The 24550-nt window shown below is 51.6% G+C and overlaps 3 protein-coding genes across 3 annotated transcripts; 2 read left to right on the forward strand and 1 right to left on the reverse strand.

The window, feature by feature from the left end:
- Positions 1-792: 792 nt before the first annotated feature.
- On the reverse strand, positions 793-5640 carry LOC144235316 (uncharacterized). The gene is made up of 8 exons (XM_077768870.1): positions 5524-5640; positions 2685-2832; positions 2512-2564; positions 2199-2330; positions 2071-2106; positions 1406-1516; positions 1047-1088; positions 793-930 (listed from the first exon to the last, which is right to left on the reverse strand). Exons 1-8 carry the CDS (start codon positions 5638-5640, stop codon positions 793-795), a joined length of 777 nt encoding a protein of 258 aa, XP_077624996.1.
- A 2988-nt stretch (positions 5641-8628) lies between these two features.
- IL3 (interleukin 3) lies at positions 8629-10424 on the forward strand. Its single transcript, XM_077768872.1, has 5 exons — positions 8629-8787; positions 8885-8920; positions 9948-10040; positions 10168-10203; positions 10317-10424. Exons 1-5 carry the CDS (start codon positions 8629-8631, stop codon positions 10422-10424), a joined length of 432 nt encoding a protein of 143 aa, XP_077624998.1.
- Positions 10425-22422: 11998 nt separating this feature from the next.
- On the forward strand, positions 22423-24511 carry CSF2 (colony stimulating factor 2). The gene is made up of 4 exons (XM_077768918.1): positions 22423-22602; positions 22699-22740; positions 23393-23518; positions 24253-24511. The coding sequence occupies exons 1-4, from the start codon at positions 22444-22446 to the stop codon at positions 24352-24354; spliced, it is 429 nt and encodes a 142-aa protein (XP_077625044.1). The 5' UTR covers positions 22423-22443; the 3' UTR covers positions 24355-24511.
- Positions 24512-24550: the final 39 nt, after the last annotated feature.

Here is a 24550-nt window from a genome sequence, read left to right on the forward strand (position 1 = left end):
CTCTGGATCCCCAGTGGGGGTTTCCTTAGGAAGAAAATCAGGCTGCGTTTGTCCTGGGGGCCGGGCTAAGTGAGTCCCTGGAGGGAGAGCTGCGGGGGTTGTGGGCAGAGAGGCGCACTGTTCAGTCACTCTGACAGGTGTGGGAAACAGGGTAGGAGATGCCTGGCCTGGGAGCTGTGGCAGGAATTCTGGCAGCGAGGCCTGGGTCCGAATGCCACGTGACCTGGGGCACACATGGGAACGAAGGGAAGTGGACAGAGTAGAGAGGTCCTGGGATGCAGATGTGGGCAGGTCATGGGGCGCGTGGTGGAACCAGAGCCAGGGAAAAGGAGACGATCTGGGTGCGCCCACGCAGTGGATAACAGGCACACAAAGACAGATTCCCGAGAGGAATCAAAATCAAAGCATTAAGGAAATTAACTATGGAGTGAGGAAACTGCAACCCAGACTCAAATCAGACGGAGAAACCCTCTAGAGATGCAACACTGGGCACAAAGTGGTTCTTTATAAAGCTTTATTTTTCACAGAGGAGAGGAAATCCTTTTGAAATCTGAGATACAAATGAAAATGGCTTCATATCCCCTCTGGGCTCTGTTCAGAGGCTTCTGAGAGGGGCTCCATTATTAAAATAAATAACTCCACAATAGAGTGGACAATAAATAAATTGCTATATAAATAAGATTGTCAGTGAGATCTGTGACAGAGTGGAGCATTAAATGGAATATCAAGGAGTAGGGTTGGAGACCCAGGACCTGAGCACAAATCTGAACCCTGACAGCACAAAGGCCCCAACTAAGGTTTACTACACAAGGCTTCGAAAGTTTCTGGGCACTTCAGTAATTGCTTCAGGGAATGATCCAGGGCTTCCAGGAAGACAAGCAGCTTCTCTGAGAACTCGTTAAAATCTTTTGCTTGGATATGCACTTCTTTCTTTGAAGGAAAGCAGAAATTTGGGTCAGGTATGAAGGAGGTAGAAGGGATGTGACAGGTGCCGTACTCAGCCTGGGCAGTGGGCATCCCAGCCATGCTCAGCCTGGGCAGCTTACCTGGTATGTGGGCGTGGGCATGGTCAAGGTTTGCATCAATTCCTGTGGACCAGAGACAAGAGAAGGCAGTCAGCTTTTTGGGGGAAATCCAGGAACACAATAGGAGTCTCACAAGGAGCTGTGGGGCATCAGTGTTTCCCTGCCAGTGCCTGTACCTAAGAAGGTACTAGGTGGTAGCTCTGCCCCCAGCCATGGAGGGTTTGGTGGCAGGAAAGGAGTAAGAATTTGGGTGTGGGGGTGAAAAATGCTGTTGCTATCTGGGAAAAGGGCAAGACAAGGCCACACACTCTGACCAGGAGTGGGCTTCTTTGGGGTTGTGGAGACCCAGTGCCAGAGAGACCCTCCCCAGCCTCACAAACCTCCAGGTTGTCCAGATTTTTCCTGATGGATGACACTGCATTAGAGACATTGATGAACTTCTCTGAGATGTTCTGGAAGGCAGCCAGGTTAGACTTCAGAAGGGTTTTGTCCTGTAGGACAAAGAGCGCATGAGGGAATGCTAAGGAGGGGCTCTCCTCCTCACGGTCTTGTGTGTCATCCCTCCTGCCTCCTTTCTGGGATGCCTTCCCCAGCATCCTCCACCACTTCCCCCAGCTCTCTGCATCTCTGCCCTGTCCTGCTCCCAGACCAGGAAGAACCCAGCTTCCCCATGGCACCTGAGGTAGTCACAGCACATTGTGGCAAAGCCCAGCCAAGGCAGGGTCTGTCCCACCTCTTGGCTCCAGATGGGCTGGGGAAGGAACCTGAGGGAATGGGGAACTTTGTGAACTAGATGCCAGACGAATTCAAAGGGAAGGAGGCCAGCTTTTCTACCATAAAATTGTAGACCTCCCATACTTGGAAATGAACATTTACTACACAACCCCCACGTGAGGCAAAGAAGGCTGATGGATAAAAGATTAAGGCTCAGGTATGGCTATCCAGGTGTGTCTGACCCAAGTGCACCCAAGCCCAGGGCAGTGGCCAGTGACATGATGGCAGTCACTGACAGGGAGACAGGGGGCCCTTGGGTCTGAGCTCTCACCTTCAGCTGTAGCCGCAGGTTACTCTCTTCAGGTGTCTGTAAGGGCAAAGAGAGAGAACCGTGAGTGCCTCTGGCCTGAGACTGCCAGACCATCCCTGCCCATGTCCAACGTGTCTCCAGGTACTCACAGAGGTAGTGTTCAGATTATAGTAGATTTCAGAGATGATGTTCCAGTATTTGCAGCAGTCCTGAGCCAGGGCTCCAGGGGTCCTTGAGCGCAGGGACTTGGGGAAGCTGAAGGGAAGGAAGATGAGGAGAAGCTGAAGGCAGAAGGATCTCCACATCTTTGAGTTTCTGAAAGGTAATGTGGTTCTTCCTGGTCCTATGGAATCTGAAGTGGCCCGGCCTGCTTGCTCTCTTATAGGCCCAATGGAGGGGGTAGGGCAGGGCGGGAAACAGGGTGATGGGGGATGTTCAGAGAAGCCCCAGATGGGCTGATACCCTTTTCTGATAGGGAAGCTCCATGACAAACATATCAACATATTCATCATTCTCTAGAACCCACAATCAGTAAAACTTGAAAAAACATTCTCAAAGGGTTTCACCTCACCTCACCAAGGAAAATAAGAGTTATTGCCCACCGGATGGAGTGGGCAACCTGGCTCTGAGCTCACCTGGGCCTGTTTGTGCCTCTCCCCAGGCAGGATCTGGTCCTGTCATCTCCTGAACAGCCCTGACTCTCTGCCACCCACATTTGCTGGCCTCTCTGCCTGAGAGGTAGCCACGATCTTGCCCAGCAACATCATCTCCGTGGCTAACCATCTGCAGGAAGACTCAACCACTTAGAAGAGCAGTTTTAGGAGACTGAAACACCGTGTTACTAGCATGTAAGTCCCAACATTGTCACCTCACAGTTTTGGGGCAGCTTCTTTGAGAATCAGGAGCATGAAGCTGACGGCCCTGTATGTCCGCCTGTCCCCTGGCTCGTGGTTTTACCTGAGATAAATACTATCAACACAATAGGAAACACCTGTCCCAAATCTTTGCATTCCAGGTGAGCAACAATAGAGTGACAGGCACTGAATACACATATGTTTTTAGGGGCATCTGGGTGGCTCAGTCAGTTAAGCATCCAACTCTTGATTTCAGCTCAGGTCATGATCTCACGATTTGTAAGATTGAGCCCCTTATTGGACTCTGTGCTGACAGCACCAAGCCTGCTTGGGATTCTCTCTCTCCCTCTCTCTCTCTGCTCCTCTCCCACTCACCCTGTCTTTATCTCTCTCAAAAAGAAATAAACATTTAAAAATAAATAAATAAATAAATAAATAAATAAATAAATAAATAAATAAATAAATAAATAAAAGAATGGCATGACTACCCCAGTTACTGGATAATAGAGCTGAGGTTACTAGACTTGATATTGACAAACAGAATATCTACATCTCCAAACCCTACTGTACTGGGTGCACTTCCTCTGTAATACGTTTGGTCTGGACCATCCTTCAGAAGTCTTAGCTTCCCTTCCTCAGTCCTCCCTGATAGTCCAGGCTGGGAGAGGATGACCCATTTCTAGGCTTTCTCCTTTCCAGGCTTATTATTCTAAATTGTGATTTTCCATCTGTCTTCTCCATTGGACTGAAATTGGGGAGGAAGTCCACTTGGCACAGATGGACTCCAAGAAGGCCACATCCACAGCATGGGATAGAAAGCTGAGGGTGCACAGTATGAGGCTATGCAGGCTCTGGGGAAGGAATACACAGCTGGGTGAACAGGAAGCCACCCCCCCCCTTTTTTTTTTAAGCTTTCTGCTCAGGTGAGCATATGAAACATGATAACACTGATTGGCCAGCTACAAGCCCTGAACTGCCTTCTGTATTGACAAAACCAGGCGGTGTGGTTCCACTACCAGCGGAAGCATGACTGAGGTCATGGGCAGACTAAATCTGACACGGGATACCATAGGGAGGGTGGCAGGGTGTTCATCATGATGACTGAGGCCTGGGTCCCTGATGGGGTGGGAACCCCAGAAAATCCCATGAGGCCTGTGGGGGTGAGTGATGGGAAGGAGCAGATGTGGATGGGCCCATGCTGGATGAGCCCCATGGGCCACGACCTTGAACACTGTGCCCTATTCTGAGTAAATCCAGACCACAGGCCTACAGAGATCCATCGGATAGGGCTCAGAGACCCACTCTGAAAGCCATAAGGTCTCTTTCCTGCAGACTGCAATCAGCAGTCCTGGGCTGGCTCTTCTACCTCAGCCCTAACGGGACCTCCTTTGTGCCACTTGTAGCTGGGCCCCCTCAGCTCATTTCCCTTCCTGATTGCAATCAGCCCGGTCTGCAGAGGAGGCTTTTCCTAGGCTGGGCTGACGCAAATGCCTGGGGTGGAATCATTTTTCTACAGAGGGCCAGGCCTCTCCCAAGGGGTTGGGGATGACTGTGGCCTGCAGGAGAGGAAGAGGGTTCTGTGATTTCACCTGAAGTGATTCCTTTACAGTCAAGGCAAACCTCAAGGGAGACTTCCAAAGCAGGCCCCAGCTCCTGGTTGCCCTAAGACATTGTGGAAGCACCAGGGAGGATACTCAGTTGTCCTCTGCAGCTGAGCAGCCCCCTTTGACACACATTTGCTTTGTGGAGTGTGACTCTGTTCCTTGCATAAGACTAAGTGCTAGGCTACACTCAAAGGGCCTCTCCAGGGGGAGTGGGCCCACTACCTCCTTCTTGTTCTGGCCATCCCTGCACCTTTCTTTGCCCATCACAACCTCCACCCCTGGCCCCATCACCCTGCCTCAGGGGCCTTCCTTTCTATACTCTGGACTAGAAAGACTCTGGATTCTCCCAATCTCCTGCCCTTTAACCTCAGGCTACCAGTCCCCCCCAAATCATCCCCAGGCAATCATCTCACAGTCTCTAACTCCACCTCTCTAAATCCTTAGGAGCTAACTTTGCCTTCCATTTCACAGGGGACACAGAAACCATTGTCCTTTCCTACCACCAAATGGGTGGACTCAATCCATCACACCTTCTCGGCTGGATGGACTATGTCCACCCAGATAGTCTTTCCCTGAAGCTTCTGCTCAGGTGAGCCTGTGATGCCTGATGCTGGGACCCCTCCCCGTGTGCATCCCCCTCGGCCACCACTGCACTGGCCGGCCACCCAGCTACCAGGCCCGTTCTCAGCTCCCCTCCAGCAGAGAGATCCTCACGTTTCCCTGCCTGGAAAGATCCTTCTCTGACTCTTTGACTCCTCCTGCTGCCCCATCTCTCTCCGTCCCTTCAGAATAAAACTTCACAGCATCTACTACTCTGTCTCACCATCGCTCATTCCTCAGCTCATCACCACCAGCATCTGCCCTCACTGCACACTAAAACTGCTCCCCCAGAGGCACCAGTGTCCTCTCTGTCCAGGGGCTACATCTTATCCTCACCATATGGTCCCCCTCTTGCCACCCTGCATCACTCCCTAATCTGTGACTTTCTGGTGCTCAGCCTCTAGGATCAGAGATACCTGCTTGCATTCAGTCATGGTGAGGCCACTTCCTAGCTGTGGGAGCCAAGCCTCTCTTAGCCTCAGTTTCCTCAGCTGTAAAATGGTGATATAGTAGTACCTGCCCCACAAGTTCATCGCGAGGACTAAATGAATCAACTGATTCAATTGAAAAGGACTTAGTGCCCAGCATTTGCTAAGTGCTGCTCAGTGGAAGTTTAGCTGCTAGGGTCTTTACCTCCATGCAGTTCTCTGCCTCCCCATCAACTGTGGTCCAGAGAACTCACGCTCCCCACTGGCCACCACCCTGTCCTGACTCTTCCTAGCCATTCTCCCCCTAGTGGCTGGACTCAGCTTCCCAGAATCCAGACTTTTCAGGACCTGAACCCTCCACAATTCTTTCAATGCCTCTAGCATGAAGCCTAAACCTCATTCTCCTTTGACAGATTTTGTAAGTATTTTTAAAACTGGAGACAAATATTATAAATGTCAAGATTTACAGTAGCACTACTCAGGAGTTTTCTTTGCTATAATGGAATGCAAAGTCAGGACTTGTAAGGGAGCATTTGCAGGAAATGTGCAGCCTCCCTAGCTTTAAAACTCACTGAACTTTAAAATTCTCTCAAAAAAAAAAAAACTCTTTGAATAAAATAATAGAGGTTTCTCTCTGTAAGAAATCACACATTTTTGTGAACAAGTCCCAGAAACTATAGAAGTTAACACCAACCCATGGTTGAAGCCCTGTGTCTCTTGGGCAAGGATCCCCAGCCCTGCCTGTGCAGAGTACTTTATTCTTTCTTTCTTTATTTATTCTTTTCTTTTTTTTTTTTTTTTCAGCTTTTAAGCTCCAAGTCTAACAGGGCAGATGAGAACAAATAATGGAAATACAAATAGCAAACATTACATGAGGTCTGTACAAAGTGTGTTGGAGGGCAGATAATAATAGCAGCTCACATTTATTAAGCTCTTGTATTATGAGTTGAGTACTTGTATTTATTTATAGTAGAGGGGGGTAGAGGGGCAGAGCAAGCGAGTGAGAGAGACAGAAAGAGAGAGAGGGAGAGGGAGAACCTTAAGCAGGCTTGATCCTATGACCCTGGGATCATGACCTGAGCCGAAATCAAGAGCTGGACACTTAACTGACTGAGGCACCCTGGCGGCCCACAAGTCGAGTACTTTAAATCAGTACTTCTGAAATGTCCTGTGAATCACCCGAGGGACTCATCAAAATGTAATTTTTGATTCAGAAAGTCTGGGGTGAGGCCCGAACATCTACACCTCTAACAAGCTCCCAGGTGACCTGAAGCAGCAGTTCCAAGGTATAAGACGAGCGTAGCAAGGCTTGCAATCGATCGCTCTCTCCGCACAAGATACTGAGTTTCTTAAGGGGAAGGGACCACGTCTGTTCTATTTCCAGTGCTTACACACAGCTAATAAAGTTTGTTGAATGAATTATGCCTAGGGAGTACCTCGCTGTAAACTTTCCTGTGTGTTGCCTCATTTCACTGTGCCTTTGAGACACTCCTCATGCTTTGTGGGGATGCTCTGGGATCAGATCTCAGGGCCTTTCCTGGCCCGTGGCTGAGCAGGGAGCCGTGCGTGCTGGCTAAGGGCACTATTCTCACAGCACTGCCTTGGGTCACAGCTTCTTCACCTGCCTCCTCTGCAGCCACATCCTGGTCCTTGTCTTTACCAGATCTGCTCCTGCAGAGAGGCCTGAAACACCCAAGTTCCCCTGCCTCAGCATAACCTCCTATCCTTCATCTCCTCACGTTGTTTGTTATCAGACCTCACCCTGACCCCTAGCTCCTCCATCCCGCCTCTCCTGTTCTGCTGCCTCAGGCCCAGTTATCTCAGAGAACTCTTCCCCATGCCCTGCCACATTCACCCCTTTGCCAATCCCCCCTGTCCTGGGCCTGTGTCAAGGCCTGACACACCTCACGGGCAGTGCCCCCTCCTCCTTTCAGGGGCTGCCTCTGGGCCCCCTACCCTCCTGGTTTTCCTGCTTCTTCTCTAGTCGCTCCTCCTTGGTTCTCTATGGACTCTTCCATAGTCTGTCCCTGCCCTCTTTCCCACTGGGCACAGCTTCCCTACCCGGCCTATGCCTGCCAAATCCGTGCTCCCACAGACTGGGGGCCAGACCCCTGCAACACAGCTCTCTCCACTGTTCACCTGCCCCCATCATGAGAGAACCAGCCTGAAACCAAAAGCTGCCCTCCTCTCCTCCCTTGCCTCGCCCCTCAGAGCTTCCAGTTCTACTTCCTAAACCTTCCTAGGCCAGCCCCTTTCCCCTTCAAAGACCCCTATCCTCAGGACCCCGGGCCCAGCTCCTCCATACTACCAAAGGGATTGCCCTGTGCTTGCAGCCAAGCCTCCGCTAAGGGTTAAGATCCCATAACGCAGGACAGAGTCAGGCTGTCAGAACAATGAAAGAAGAATGAGCATCTGGTGTCTGGGCTCCATCTGCCCCCTGCCAAGACTAGAAAGTATTGAGGAGAAGCAGCCCAAAGGCCATGAGGCAAACCACTGGGGGCTTTAACACTAGTAACTCAGCATGGGGGTCAGGGGTGTCAAGACACATGCTTCACGGTGAATGAGCCCACATGCGAATAGTTAGCTGTGTGACAAGGTTCCAGACAAATCCTTGTGTGTTCCAGTAGGCCTTCCCCTGGACACCCACACAGGACTGGGGGAAGCCAGCCATGGTGGGCAATAGGAGGTCAGTCAGAGCTGGCCAGGGGATGGAGGACCAGGTCCCACCGGGCAGGAGGCTTGAGGGAGCTCAGAGTCAGGCAGCCCCTCACCTGTGAGGGGGGTCCTTTCACCCGTTTCCACTCTGTCCAGTGGCCAGCCCATCTCTTATCTTCCTAGGCAAGAGGAGGAGCTACCCTCTGAGTAATTCTTTTCCAAGTTTCACTGATCTCCAGCACTAGAAAGTGATGAATAAGTCTGTGGTTTGCTATGGAGGTTCCATGTCAGATAAAGATTCTTCCACCTCCGCCCCTTCCTACACCGACAGGGTGTACGCACACTGCCTCAGCGCATAAAAGACGGGAGACTGTGTTGGACGCTTCAGAACACCACAAAGGACCAGGACAAGACAGAGTAGACCCTGCCTGCCTGAATATGAGCAACTGCCCCATCATGTACCTTCTCCTTCTGCTGCTTGGATTCCAAGCGCCTCAGGCACAGGGGCGGCCCTTTACGACACACCAGCAGGAGAAATACTCTGCAATGATCAATGAAATTATGGAGATCTTAGACAAGTCACCCTTGCCTTCACAGGTGAGTAACTGGGATAAGGCTGGTATAGGGCAGGGAGGGATGGCAGGTGCCTCAGTCCAACAGGACTAATGGACTCTCTCCTCCTCTACCCCCAAAGGACCCCTTGGACCCGAATGACACAGAGACCCTGAGGGTAAGCACTGAGCCCACACTTGGGCGCACTTGGATCCTAATCTATTCCCTGCCTGGGTGACCTGAAGCATGTCACATCATCTTGCCTAGCCTCCATTTTTCATCTGTAAATAGGATTAACAGTACCTATCTCAGTGGGTCATTGTGAGAATTAAGCGGGACAAATGCACAGAGTCACCAGACCAGTGTCTGGTGCTAACTAGGTTGAATACGTTTCCCCAGCCATATCTATAATATGAAAATGCTTTTTTTTTAAAAAAAAAATACAAATGAAAGGCAACCATAGGTGAACAATTCCAAAGGCCTTAAGCTCATCATTTTTCAGTGGGGGAGCCTGAAATTTCCCTCATGAACATGACTGCTTCCTTCCTTTTTCTTAAGACACTAAGTCATATTTTTCATGCTGATTTGGCTCTTGACATTATCATTTACAGTTATTTTTCCCACTTCCAGTTGGCTTCCATGGTTATCTCACCTTGGTTTGCATGGCACTTCTTGGGTCCAACAAGAGGTTGAGTCTCTCCTGAGTTTATTGGCCATTTGTATTCTCCTCTTTAAGGCATGCATAGTTCACAGACTGTACCCATGTCCTACTGGGGTCTCTGATTTTCCTCCTGATTTCTAGGAGGTTAGATTGGATAAAGGTATCCAATCAAGGCAATAATCCTGGTATCTGGCCTCCTAGCTGCAAATATTCCCCTTAGTCACCCCTCCACCTTTTGTAGATCTTCTTTTGAGCAATGTTTTCCCCCTCAAGTGCAGAAAGATCCACCCAGGCCCTGTATGCAGCTTGCTTGGAGCCAGGGGCGCTTGGGGCTGAGACAAGTAGGCTTTCTTTGGGGTGTGCACTTACCTTTAGACCTGTGCCCTGAAGGTCATCTCAGGAACCCACCTGGGCAAGAACAGGACTTGGAGGGGATTGTCTAAGGATGTCCCTGAAGGCAGTCTTGGAAAACTGGGCATGACTTGAGCCATGGGAAGGCGGAACCCCAACCTTCTCCCCTTAAATGTATTCTTGGTCCCCTTAGAAAAATACCCTTCTGAGGCCAAACCTGAATGCATTCTTAAAAGCTGCAGGAAATTTCGCTGAATATGGACTGAAAATCCAGGACAATCTTAAGGTGGGTGAAGCTGTTGAGGTTTTGGGGTTCCCTGGTTTAGCCCTGACCAGCCTCTGGGGGGTGGGGAGCAGGACCTGCTCCTTTTTCAGGTGAGTCCCTGACTGTCTGCTTTGGTCTCTTCCCACAGGAATTCCTACCACTCCTGCCCATTCCCACATCCACGGTAAGCTGCCCTTCCCCCAAGATGCCCCGGCAGGTGGTACTCTTAGCCATGACCTGGCCTCTAGCCCATCACCTACCTTCCAACCTAATGCCACCTTCCTGGTTTCTTCACAGGGAAACCCAATCCATATCAAGAAGGGTAACCGGGTTGATTTCCAAAGGAAATTGACTAAATATCTGGAAATCCTTGATAACTTTCTGAATTTCAAGGACAAACACTGAGTCTTAGAATTCTCCATCTGAAGCCCCCTCCTCTGGGCCTTCTCACCGTGGGAACTTGGACATCAGACATGGCAGAACAGCTGAAGATTCTGGGATGTTTCTCACATAGTCCAGGACTGGAGGGATTTCACTTTCTCCTGTGGAGTCAGATGAATTGTTAATTATCTGATTTCTGAAATATGCTGCCCCCATTTGGCCCTTTGTGATTATGCTCTCATTTTTATTCTATTGAAGTTATTTATTTATGTATTTTTATTTATTATGTGAAATGTATTTATTTTGGCAAAGGAGTCTATGTACTGCTCATTCTAAATAAGACTCAAGAGGGGGATTTGGGGGCTTGTTAATTTGTACCTCAGGTTTTAAACTGGTTTCTATGCATCTGAGAAAATAAACCACACTCTCTGAACAACTGCTTTGTTGCCAGTGTCTTGATTTGACTCAGTCTTAGTAACTCTCTTGCCTGGTGATTGAGCAGCCCTCCAGCCACCACCCCCAGCAAGCCTCCCTGCCACCGGATGGGCGCCGGAACCCACACCCTGGCAATCTGCGGTCTACTGGGGAGCCAGATTGAGTTTTAGAAAATGCAAATCTGACCAGGTTGGTCTGATACTTTATTTTCCAGTCCTCAGGGGGGCTTCTGGACCTTGTCCTTACCCTTAGGATAGCAAGAGAGGCCTGCCGCCACCTGTTGCTTCTATATACTTATGCCCACAACTACCAACCTCCTTGATGTTCCAGCCAATAGAAACAGTGTGACTTTCTAGATGAACTACACACTTTTTTTCACACCTCTCAATCTTTACCCACACTGACACCTCAGCCTCAAATGCTCTGATCCTCACTCTGCATGGTGAGTTCCTGCTTCAGAGACCAACTCAGATGTTGACTACCCCTGGCTTGTCCACACTATTTTAGGACAGAGCTCTTGTCTGAAATAGGTGGATAGACAGGGACCCAATGGAAGGACAGCCATATAGCCCAGGCTGGCACAGTCTGATTTGAATGGTGGAGGGGGGACACCACTGAATGTGGCTTCAATGTGCTGCCTGACCCTGAGGTCCCAGTGACCCTGTAGCTCTGAATGCCTCCCTCCCTGGCCCTCCTGCATGCTACCCGGGTGCACTTTGTCCAGTCTGGTGTTGTGGGGGAGAGAGGGGAGAGCGAGCCCTCCTCTGTCACCATGCTAAGGAGCAATGTCATTCTGACTTCTCACAAGTCCCATGAAGGCTTAGGATGCTGACACCAGATGCTAGGGTCCCAGCCCTCTTCTTTTGTTTCCCACCTTGACCCACCTCTCCCTTTAGGTCATGAATAAGAAAGAGCCCAGCTGCTTGAATAGGACAAGAGAAAGTAAATGATCTGCTACCCCTACCTCAGAAATATATTCCTCCACATTCGTCTTCCTAATAAAATTTTGTGTTCCCATGAAAATAATTTTCCTCTCACTCATTCCACCTCTCTCCAGCCCGGTCCCCAGATAGCACTGTGGGTGCTCAGGGAAGATTCTGTGGACTTGGCCCTGGGAGGAGCTGGAGAAGCTGCTGCAGTTTCCAGTGGAGCCACTAGGGGGAGGCAGGCCACCGGTGAGGGTGCTCCAGGACTCTGCTGGGAGGATCTGAGAGCCCGTGCCCAAGCTTCCTGATTCCTTGCTGGCTTTCCCACTTCTACTTTCCCACTTCTACTCTCCTGCCCCATTTTCTCTCCCACTCACACCTGGTGGCTGGTGCTGTTTTCATCCGGGCTGAGGCAAGCATTTGTGCCCTGCTCCCTTGTTCCCAGAATGAGTCCTTGCTTGTCACCTCCTCTTCACTCCCTGGAGAATGGGTCAGCTGCCATCAACCTGTGCCAGCCTTGCTACCCTCTGCCCTGGTGGAGAGGAGATGGACCCTGTGACCTGTCTTGCCGTGTTTCTCCCACACCTCGTCTTCAGTAGCCCAGAGCTGAGGGTGGTTGGAACCAGCTCATACTGGCTCACAGAGCCAATTGTGAAATCTTGAAAAGTTGCCAGCTAGTTATCAAACCATCTGTACCTTGAAACAGTGAGAGTATTTACACTATGGACATGGGTATATGCCACAAAGTGGACTCCTTCCCCTGGGATTCTGTGGTTTAACTTTTACCAGCTCCTGGAGCTGTCCTCTCTTGAGGTGTGGAGAGGTAGCTAGCAGTCTGCTATGTTGTTCTTAGCTGGCTGTCCCCATTCAGGGCCCCTTCTCGAAGCTCTGTTTGTGCTGGAGCCTTACTATTCTCACTCCAGGCTTGATGGCACTATATTCCTTCAGTGCCTGGGACTTCAGACATTCAGCAAATTCTGGCTGAGCACTTATGTATCATGGCTTATATTAGACACTGGGGATATGCCAGTGAACCAGATAGATGGAGGAGGTCTGGGGAGATTGCTTTACATTGAATGGTCTGGGAAGGCCTTTCTGAGCAAGTGACACATAGGTTGCAACCTGAATGGCAAGAAAGTGCCAGCTGTGTGACAACTGGGGAGGAAAGAGCTCTAGACAGGGGGAACAGTGCAAAGATCCAGAGACTGGGCTGAAAGCGTTCATGGAACAAAGATGAGCTGTGATAGGAGTGAATGCTGGGTGGGGAGCCCACAACCCTCCTTTAGTTTCTCTCCTTTCCCTCCTCAGGCCCAGGCCCTGTATTAGTGACTAAGGACTACAGGAGGCAGGAGGTGGTGCTCAGGTCAGACATAGACCTGGCCCAGGAAGACTTGAGGGTGTGGGGGAGGGAGGTCAGCAAAGAGAGCCCCACAAAGCAGGGGGTAGACTAGTGGAGGTGACATTATTGAGAGGAGGTGAGCCTTTTCCAATATTCTGGGATCTCACCACTGCCCTTCTTACAGAACAGAGGAACATGGGCATGAGCCACTGAGGCTCACCCTTGAGTCCAAACCTGTGAACATGCCTGGGGCCAGCACAGCCCTGGGCTGGGGCCCAGAACCAGGTCAGGTTGGGGCATCTCTACATCATGCTCAGCTGCCTTCAGGGAGAGGGCTGATGACTTACTGGCACAATGGGAAGCCCCAGGGTGCTCACATCTCCCCCAGGAGGTCTGTCAGTTTCAAGTCTTCTCTCCATAGCCTACCCAGACGGTCTCTTGGTGCCAGGTCTATAAGTCCATTTGCCACTAGTGGGCAGCAAAGCCCCATCAAAAGTCCCAGGACGGCCATGAGAAAGTCCGTTTCTACCTTCCCAAATCCAAGGTGCCTTTTCAGCAGGAAAGTAGAGGACTTCAGTCAGGAATTTTTTCTTTAATTTTAATTTAGGAAATATAGTTTTTCATTGGAAGGGCAATATAAGATACCATATATCCTCTTTACTTAAAAATTTGGAAATGTAGACAAATAAAGCAGAGAGAAATTGCTAGGAAGGACAGTGTGTAAGGAGAGGTCTCCTCAAAGAGGCATCACTCACCTTACTCCAAAGTGTGAATCCTCCTGCTCCAGGAAGGGCTCTGCTCCTCCCACCCTGTCCTGGAAACTACATTTGACTCAGTTCAGTAAATAACCTGAGGACCCACTAAGGCTTACCCAGGCTAGGGCAGGGGGCTGGGGAGATACTGAGTCAGGTCCTTGGGGGCCTGTTGACCGTGTCCAGTTTGGCCCCGCACAGTGTGGTGGGGGTTATTTCAGACAGAGCAATGGATAAACAGGTATGGGTCTTGTTAGAGGGGCTTCCCACAGACGGTGATGCACGGGGAGCTTGAGAAAGGACTAGGGGTTCATCTTGCAGGGAGAGATACAGAAAAGGATGTCCAGCAGATGACACTGGGGAGCAAGGGAATGAAGATCTAAGAGTACAGGGTAGGCTGGGAGCACAGGAGCATCGAGGCCACTTAATAGGGCCAGAGTGTGGGTGCCAAGTGGCTTGGTGGAACCAGGCCCTCCAATCACTGCCTTTGCTCCTGGAGCCCAGTCACCCAGGGCACCTAGCACCTCTGGGTCTCAGCCTAGTCCCCTTCCCTATTCATTCCTCTTTGATCCCAGGCCAGCCCAGCCTAGTCACTGTGGAGACAGCAAAACTGAACAACCCTGGCCTGAGGAGTGATGGGTGTGTAGAGGAAGAGAGAAGATGGGGCCACAAAAGAAACCACATTTAACATCCACAGGAAAGGTCCAGAACAGAGGGAGAGAGATGCTGAAGGAAAGAAGAGCTGGTCAAGCAGAGCAGGACCCTGGCCCATGGTGGGAGGGAGGGAAAGGCAGAGGCTGTCTGGGCCAGAGTAGAGTATTGAGTGAATTCCCACTGGGGGCCAGGGCCTCAATTTTCCCCTTGAAAACCTCAGGTTAGTCTTCTGAAGGGGGCTGGGAGAGACAGATCAGGCAAAGTTGCTGCTGCCCTCCTGGGCCAGGGAGGAGCTCAGGGAATCCCCTCAATGACCTCATGAAATCGGTGATTAACTCTAGTTTGCAAATGAAGAAACTGAGGCACAGAGAAATTAAGGGGGTCTTTGACTCCAGAGGCTGTGAATCCTTAATCCACAGTGCTTTGGCCAATGCCCACTGAGGCACAGGAGCCTTTCAACTGTGGTCCCCCGGTGGATCCAGGCCTCTGGAGGGACCTCCTAGCCCTGCCACCTTGTGGTTCCAGCTCCAGCGGTGAGCGGCACAGCCCCAGAGCCTCCGCTCCACCCCACCGAGCCACCACACAGGTATCGCCCAAATCCTCTACATGCCCACTGTCTCCTCCTACCTAGTGACCCCCACATACACACACACAGGGCTGAGATGCAGAAATTGGCCCTCAGTGCTCCTGTCCATGCATCCTCCATCCCCATGCCTCCTAGAGCTTCTGAGAAAGAAACCACTGGCTCAGAGCTCTCTCCTGTCTTGGCCAGCAGTCAAGGCCTCCCTACTCTAGCCCAGCTCCTCAAAGACCCCAGGGTCAGCTTGCACTGCAGCTTTGGCTCATTCTTTGATACCCTCCCCCTTCCCTCTGCAAGCCTTCCCTGCTCCCTAGATTCACAGAGTCCTAGACTGAAGCCTTCTTACTGCTTCCTCAGACCAGCACTCCCGACCCTAGCTGCCCCTGGGACTTCCTTCAGCAGGCGCCGTGCAAGTGTCCTGAAAGTGTCTTGACTGAGCCCTGCCCTGGAGGGCACATGGGCTGTGCTGGAGACCAACCAGGTGCAGCCAGGGACAGCAGGCGGTGCGGATGAAGATGTGCACCTCTGAAGTGACCATGTTAGGGAGGCATGGGCCTCTGGAAGGGGAGGGGAAGGGCAGTGGCTCAGTATGCAGAGGACACAGTTATAGCACAGAGCTATAGGAGCACGGGAGCGGGGAGTGGGTTGGTGGAGTGCTCTCTCTCCTCCTTCCATTGTGTCTGTCCTACTTCTTGTATGCAGGCAGGGACCCTCCTGAATATGGTAATAAAAACAACAGATAGCCACTCCTTCCCCTCAGAGGGGCTGTGAGCCCTGAAGCAGGAGGGGCACGAAACACTGGGGATGGGCGCACCTGCACCAGTGGGTACCCAATAAATATGGCTCTGTTCTCCTCAGGCTGATGGCCAGACTCAAGGATTACTTGTTCCTACAAGGCAAGGCCCTGGGCCCCTGGCAGCCTGGGACCACTGCCTCCTTGCCAGAACAGAGAGGCGGGCAGTACTAGGGAGAATAGTCCCCTGTCCTGATGTTCTCAGTTGGCTCTTTCCCTGTGACTGTGCCATTTCCCAGTCAGTGGATCTCAAATATCCAGGCTGCCCAGCAGGGTTTTCCTCCTGGGGCTGGGTGTGGGGAGGTATTGGGGCACTTGGGAGGGGTCTGTACAGGGAAACCCCCTTCAGAGAAGCCTACCTCCAGGCCACAAGAACTCTCTGGAGGATGGTCCACATCCCAGCAATCACTCCTCTCAAGCCAGGAAGATAGATGCTGGCAGGTGGTGAGGGAGGCACCCAGTCAGCCAAAATAGAAAACATCCCTCCATGTAGCCCAGCACTCTCCAAAAGCCGCAAAGTGGGCCATCACCCTCTTGTGGAGATGAGCCACTTGGGGCTCAGAGATTAAAATCATATCCTGAGGTGATGTAGCAAGAAGGGTCAAGCTTGGAGGCAAGCCTCCAATTCTACGTTCATAGAAAAGGGAGCTGTCACACACCAGCAGGCTATACAGGGAACTCGGCTACAACCCATACTAGGGGTGGCCTGTGGGAGTGAGAAATGTGTGTTCAGGGAGAGAGCATTTTGAGTCTGTTGCTCCAGGGCTGGGAGGAGAAATCTCTAAGGACCCCCTTTAGCCATCCCAGAGACATTCTGTGGTTGCCCGCCCCGCCTTCCCCCAACCCTGGCCATCTCCATTCATGACCACTTTTATCATTATTCCTCTTGGGCCCTCCGCCTCAGAGCAGAGCCTGTTCACTTATGTGAGGGGCTAGGGAAATAGGCTGCCAGAATGAGTTGGGTGCTCTGCCCAGAGGCAGAGGTGCATAACAGAAGGCAAAGGATGTGGCCTTAGGGTTCAAGGCCAGGGCCCTCTGGGACCTGAAGAACCAGAAGCAAGAAATGTGCCTGCCTGAATAGTGCCTCAGTGAGAGTCTGAGGGAGCCCTGGCACTTCAGAAATGTCCTGAAGGAGCTCATTCCAGAACCACCAGAACAGAAAGCTCACATCTGCAACCTTCATTCTGGTCCATCAGCCCCAGAGGAAGGCAGGTGTGGGAGCTGGGCACAGATCCCCAGGTACTCAACCAGCACACTAGCCTGGATTTCAGCCTCAAACACCGAGGACAGTGAGAGGCATGGTAGGGCTTGGAAGGGTGCAAAGGCTTCTGGTCTAATGATTTCTCTTCCTTTTCAATTTTAATGCAGCACCCAAAGGCTCTTTCCCAAAGAGATAGATAAAGAAAGTGCCTCCTTCTGGATGCCTAGTGACACTCCCACCTGGGGATGAGGCCAGGGGACAGAGATTCAGAGGCAGAGGATGCATATCCAGCCTTGGAGAAAGTACTCTGGGCAGGAGGCATAAGTGATGGAGAGGGCATCATGGAGGGCATGCCTGATGAACCCATCTGTGTGGTGTCACCAGCCTGAGTGTACAGCTAGGAAACAGCAAGGAAGACCCAAGAACCAAGAAAGGAAGCAAAAAAGGGTGTCTCATCATCCTTGGCCCAGTCTTACAAGTTGGTGCTCCTGGGCACTACCCAAGGTGCAGCTTACTCTGACTTGCTCTTCACCAATGACTTCCAAGTATCTTGGGTCCTGACCTCTTTCTGACCTCTGGGCCCATATAGCCACAACTAATGGAGTCTTCCTAGAGGTTGCTGGCCTCCTAAACTTGCCACATCCAGTCCAGTCTAGAACAACTCCCCAAACCTCACTGCTACCTTGGGTTTTTCCCATTTCAGCAAATAGCCTCATTGCCCACCCAGCTGCCTGAGCCATAACTCTGAGTACCAGATTCCTCATTCACCTCATGCCCCAAAGCCACCCATGCAACATGTCCCATAATGCCTTCTCTTAATTTGTTTCACTCTTGTTGATTTCCCCTCTTGTCTCTTCATTCTCTGTGCACATGTTGGTTAATGCCCTCAACATGGTGTCCATGAGTCTAGGTAACACCCTCACTCTCCCTACCTACTGCGATCACCAAACATGAGTTTGGTGCAGTGCAGCCACAAGTGGTGGGCCCTCCTATAGGCTTGGATGCAGAAAGTCTGCACATGGTTAACAGTTTACCACCTTCAGATCCTCCTAGATCAGTCAGGATTCACCAGTGCCAGGGACTGGGTACACCCAAAAAAGACTTGGTTTTTTGAGGTATACCTCTGGGGACATAGACAGAGGAAATGCAGGATGGATCTGCCTGGACCTGTGACTTCACAGCTGCTTTGTGGCTGTGACCACAAAGGCCAAAGTATATTGCTTGGTGTGTCTGGTGTGGCCTGGAGTGACCAAGGATCCCTTATCAGGGAAAAATGAGTGACTCCTGGTGCTGTCCCTGCACCAGGGACTCTTAAGTACAATGCCAAGACCCTGTAAGCTCTGAATCTGGGTGGAGGCTGGGCTTTCTACCTCACTGCATCTGTCCAGAAAGATCCTATCAGGGGCTATGGCTGGGCAAGGGGCATCTGTCCCTGATAATTCCAGCAAGGCTGAGTCTTCTTCCTAATTTAGGCTTCAGAAGCCTAAAGAGAAGGAAAGAGAAGAAATGTTGAAGCACTACCTCCTTCCTGGGAGGTTTCTCCCACAAAGGACAGGCAAAAGTTTCCTCTTGTTGTTCCTCTGTGAGGCAGCAATAATTAAACCCATTGTAGAGATGAGTGACCCAAGGCTCAGGGAGGAGGGACTTCCTTGGGCTACCCAGGGATCGGCGGTGGAGAGCCCAAACATGAAACATAGAGATGCCAGGGCAGCAGTCTCTATTGGGGAAATTCTGCCCTTGGCAGTCAGGGCTTCCCTGGGACATTCACGGGCCACTCTGGCTTCACTGACAACACTTGGAGGAGTCTCCTTTTAAGCTGCCCTAATGGGGAACATCTCGCATATCTGGTCTAGCCAGGAGACCAGCATTTCCTGGCATTCTGATCCCTGAGATAGCAACAGAAACAGCAGGGGAGCAGGAACAGATAAGGGTTCAATCTCTGTCTCCACCATCACAGACTACGTGGCCTGGGTGGGCCTCTGGTCTCCTGGGCCCCCACACTATGGGTTGGCAGGCTTAGGGAGTATGCGATCAGCTGAGATGCCTGTGTAGGGGTTCCATGGAACATGAAGCACGAGGAGGCCTGTTTCCTTCCCGCTGTGGTAACTTCCTCTGTGATACGGAGCCCAGGGTGGCCACACCCCATTTCCTCCAGAGCCTGTGGGAGGATGCTCACTGGAAACCCCTTCCAGAGGGTTTTCTCCTGGCCCTGTGGGAAGGGGCCAAAAAAGAGTCACACTGTCCATCACTGGTCCCCGCCCCAACCCTCCTACTGTTCCGTCTGGGGCTCCTGAGTCAGCACACTCGCTTGATGTTATCGCTGCCACTTTCCATGCGGTGCAATCTAGGAATGCCTGCCTGTGTCATGGCCTCAGCCTTGATGTCATCTCTCCAAAAAAACAAGATGTGTGGCTACCCACGAACCTCATGGCCAAACCCAGGAACTCTGTCCTTCCCATGGTGACTTTGGGACCGGTAGGCCTGCTGCTGGCATGGACCTCTCCTATGGCTCCTGATTTTCCTCCTTTCCTGCTCTACCAGAGCCCTGGCCACTGGTCAGTCTCTCACATTTCTAATATGTCCCTAACCCTTAAAAACTGCTGTGCTGGCCTTCAGCGCTTCTTCCTGACTAACCCTCTGTGGCCTTAGTTGTTGCATGGACAGGAACCACTCATAGGCAGATCTGTCTTCTGCACAAGCAGCCTCCAAACAGCTGAAACTTCCTGTAGGTCCATAGACACTGTAAACCTGCTCCTTCATCCCCGGGTCCCCATGTTAGATACCTGGACAGTGGTTCTAACTCTTCTTACTTATATTCAAAAGCACTCTCTAGAGAGGGTGTTGAGTAGATTAATCTTGCTCCCCCATCCATAAGGCTACAAATTCCATAAAGGCAGGGCCCTATTGGTTTTCCATCATCCTTGTATCCTCTTCCCCTGCTGGGAACCTAGTAGGCACTCAATAAAAATGAATGAATGACTGAATTACTCCATTATATCATCTAGTCCTATAAACTTCTACCTCCTCAGTCTCTCTGGAAGCTGCCTCCTCTTTACCATACCTGCTCCTGAAACTTGCTGTCTCTCCGTTCCCCAAACACTCTTTCTCTAGCCAGTCCTCTCCATCCCTCCCACAGTGTGACTTGCCCACCTGACGTTACCTCCCCTTTCAGCTTGTGCTGGGAGGCAGCATTCTCTGGGGAAGCTCTTTGGTCCCCATGGATCCTCAAGTTGGGAAAAGCATTTCCTTGGGATCCCTCAGCTCTGAACTTCTTTCCCCCATCCCTCCTTAGATCTACACAGTGAGAGAATCCACTGCTCTCTCTAACATGCTGAGAGCCTCCAGGGCCAGAAGTGAGGGCCAGTGGGAGGGTCCCATCCACCTCCTCCCCAGCACAGAGCCTAGTACAGATTGGAAAAATTTGCTGACTAACTGTCTGAGCTGTGACGACTCATTTCTAAAAGGAAAGTGGTCTTCCATCTCAGAGGGACCACACCAGCCCTATGCCTCCCTGACTACTCACTTAGCTACTCACTGTGGCTCCCACTCTCCACCACCCAGGTTCCAGAGCATGGTCTGACACAGACCTCCACTCTGTGTGGCATCTGCCTCTAGTGTCCTAAACTACTCTTGTGCCTCCTAAGCGCTTCTTATAAGGGGCTGAGCAGAGTCCTCATGGAAAACGGGGAAGCTCCAGGGCTGGACATGCTACATCCAGGCTCAGAAGGGCAGGGCTGGCCTCATGTTGGGTCCCAGATCCTGGCAGGGGCCCCAGCTAGGTCTGGAGGACTAAGGTATGCATACTAAGGTATGCAAGGGCAGTGACATTTCTGCCCTATAGTGAAACCTGCCAGGGCTGCAGGCTCAGGCCACAGTACTTAGACCCTAATTTCTACCTGCTCTAGAGGGCTGTCTACTTGAGTCCAGCAGAATGTCATCACTATGTCTGACTCCATCCATCCAGACTGAATCTGGGGCCCCAAAACATCATACCCAGTGTGGGGACCTTCTCCCATATCAGAGGGCACCTGCAGAAGCATGGGGACTCACATGGATGCACCTCATATAAAACACCCCTGCCCGGCACACTTGGAAGTACAGACACATCCAATCATACTGACATACAGATACTCAGAAATGCACACGTGTGCACCCATACTCCTGTGGCCAAGAAACTCACAGCACGGGGCAGCAAGCACAAACTCGTGCTGTCCTCTCCAAACTCCAATGTGAAAAGCAAACACTTGTCAGCCCCTCAAGCCTCTCAAGAGACTGGCTTTTTCAGAAACAGTTCCTGTTCCTCAGAAAGGCCTCTGGAGCTGGAGGTGAGCTAGGGCAGTGGCCATGTAAAAAAAATTATGCCTGGAAGATCTTGTTTGAGAAACCATTGTTCCCTGAAGCTCCTGGCACCTTCCAGGGGCTCTACGAAGGAGCGCAGCGTCTAAGAAGGGCAGTCTGGTCTGCAGAGGGAGGTGAGGCTCATATAGCTCAGAGGGAAGGGTCACACAGCAAGGTGGTACTGGAGTCAAAATTTGAACTCAGGGCCCTCACCCACCCCAGGTGATCTCTGCAGCTTGGGGGTTAAACACAGCTTTGAAAACCAGGATTGTTGCTGTCAGATGGGATCTTACCATGAAGGAATGCTCTGCAATCTCGCTGGCTGGACATGATGCGCACACACATGCCATTCTCTCTGTTCACAGCGGGCTATGAGGCAGAGGTCCCTGGGTGGGCAGACCTTGCTGGCGGCTTTGGATCCTGCTCTGGAGCACAGGACTATGCCATTTGGCTGGAATCTGCTTAGGTGGACTGTGGTGTAGGCCTGTGAGGGTCTTTCCCCACTCAGATCTTTCACTGTGGCCAGAAGAGAGGGATCTAGGAGGAGAAGGAGAGGCTGGTATTGGAATGGGCCCAGGGTGGGCACAGTCAGCCAGGAGGCTTCTTGGGATTAGAGGCAGGGTGGGGAGCCTGGGTGTAGGCGCTCGATCCAGTGTCTCCCAGGCCCCGCCCTGGCCACTCAAGGCCAGGAAGTCAAAGCTGTGCCCAGAGGCCCCTCAGAGGGAGGGGGCAGCCTCATTGGGCAGACTAGCCAGGGAGGGCTGGAGAGTGCTTAAGGAGGCAGGCGGATGCGCTGCCAATTCTTGGAAGGGCTTATTAACAAAAACCCCTGAGCCTGACCACCTGGAGGAAAGGCTCACCGTTCCCATGTGTGATAAGGGCCAGGAGATTCCACAGGTCAGGTAGTTCCCCCGCCTCCCTGGCGTTTTGTGGTCACCATTAATCATTTCCTCTAACTGTGTATATAAGAGCTCTTTTGCCAGTGAGCCCAGTGCTCAGAGAGAAAGGCTAAAGTCCTCAGGAGGATGTGGCTGCAGAACCTGCTTTTCCTGGGCACTGTGGTCTGCAGCATCTCTGCACCCACCAGCTCACCCAGCTCTGTCACTCGGCCCTGGCAGCACGTGGAAGCCATCAAGGAGGCCCAGTGCCTTCTGAACAACAGTAGTGAAGCAACTGCTGTGATGGTGAGTGAGGAAGGGAGTGTGGGCCGTGCCTGAGTCGCCTCACTGGCCTAGGCTGGCCCTGTCAGCTTGGTAACACGGTATTTTCCTTTTCTACAGAACGAAGCAGTAGAAGTTGTCTCTGAAATGTTTAACCCTGAGGTAAGATACTTCTCTCTGAGACACCTTCCCAGAGGCCTCTGCCTTGGGGGTGGGGATAAGCTCATTTTAGATGGACTTTCACAGGGTCCGCATTCTCCTCAGCCACCTGGGTACCAGAAGGAGGGGTGCTCAGGAAACCAGTGGCCTTGCCTCTGTGGCAGTCATGTAAACTCCTTCATTAGCTGAGAAGCCACGGACAGACCTAGCATTCAAGGGGGTGGGGGTCACCAGGGGACCGGTGGGGAAGCAGGAGTTACTTTGAGACCAAGCCCTGTGGAGACAAGAGTGCTGACTACAGAGAGGCGCAGAGGTATTTCAGAATCAAGCCTTGATCACACAGCAGGTCTAAATTGGGCTACTTTCTGCCCAATTGGTGGGGGGATAGCAACCTGCTTTCCTGGGGACTGGGACCCTCTTGAGATGCCAGGGAATGTGGCTGTGCTGATGAGGGTGGCCTGAGCTGAATGGTGAAGATACATGTTTGCATGAACAGAGCAGTATGTATGACTAGACCCAGCATCATCCTGTGCCCCTCCCAAACCCTACTCTTGAGGGACAGGGCTGAGAACAGGAAAGAGTGATGAGGAGGGTGTCATGTGCCCACCAGAGGGCACTTGGCCACTACTCACCAACGAATGGACATTTCCCACAGGAGCCGAAATGCCTGCAGACCCACCTAAAGCTGTATGAGCAGGGCCTACGGGGTAGTCTCATCAGCCTCAAGCAGCCCCTGAGAATGATGGCCAACCATTACAAGCAGCACTGTCCCCTTACACCGGTGAGTGCCCATGTCAGGGTCCCAAGCTAGAAGGTTTTGGCCTAGGAGGGTTGAAGACTGGATAAAAGGAGGGGCCTTCCACTGTAGCTGATGAAGACCCCACAGGGTTTCTGTGTCAACAGATTTGTAATGATTTGCCCCTTCAGAGAGCCAACAGCCCTGCCTATTTTTATCTCTAGGAGTTAAGGCCATGGAGCTGGGAGCCTACATACTCCCTAGTGGGAGTATGCTTACGCTCTTATTATCATTAATGGGCTCAGCAGTGAGGCAAACTCAAGGAAATTCAGGGCCCACCTAAGGTTCAGGATACATTCCTGGGCCCAAGTGCTACCTCCTAACAGGACTTCCTCAGCCTCTTGTGAGGTTCCTAAATTGCATGGGCGTAAGGAGGGAGTCATATATAGATTGGACAAATGCCCCAAACAGTCCTTTCCTGTGAGGAGAGAGGTCCGTGGCCTTGACTGCTGCCTGCCCCTTCTGGGTCGCTGGAGCTGGCCTCTGAGCAAAAAGGCAATTTGTCAGGTGCTTGGCCCTGGCTACGACTGGAGGAATTGTGCACTCTGTGGGTGACACCTGGTGGCAACCTGTCACCTGATCCAGGTCAGCATGTGGGTCCAGAATGGGTTTTAACAGGCATTGCAGAAACACACTGGTACTTTGCTCACATTACTCATTCATACCTGGACTCAATTTTCTTTTTCTTTCTTTCTTTCCTTTTTTTTTTTTTTTTTAAGGAAACTCCCTGTGAAACCCAGAATATCACCTTCAAAAATTTCAAGGAGAATCTGAAGGAATTTCTGTTTAACATCCCCTTTGACTGCTGGAAGACAGCCTAGAAGTGAGGCAGGCCAGTGCAGCCAGGAGACAGCCCTGAGAGCACACCTCACGACTCACTGCCCTCGAACCTACAGATTGCTGAAACTCAGGATCTTCACCTTGGAGGGACCATAGTGGGGGCTGTGGCCATGGGGGTGGGGTGGGGCAGAGCATAGACTTGTGCTGAGACATGCTGCCCGATACAGGCTTGGTATG

Source organism: Crocuta crocuta, unplaced genomic scaffold, assembly GCF_008692635.1.
Source record: "Crocuta crocuta isolate KB4526 unplaced genomic scaffold, BGI_CrCroc_1.0 scaffold64, whole genome shotgun sequence".
NCBI lineage: Eukaryota > Metazoa > Chordata > Mammalia > Carnivora > Hyaenidae > Crocuta > Crocuta crocuta.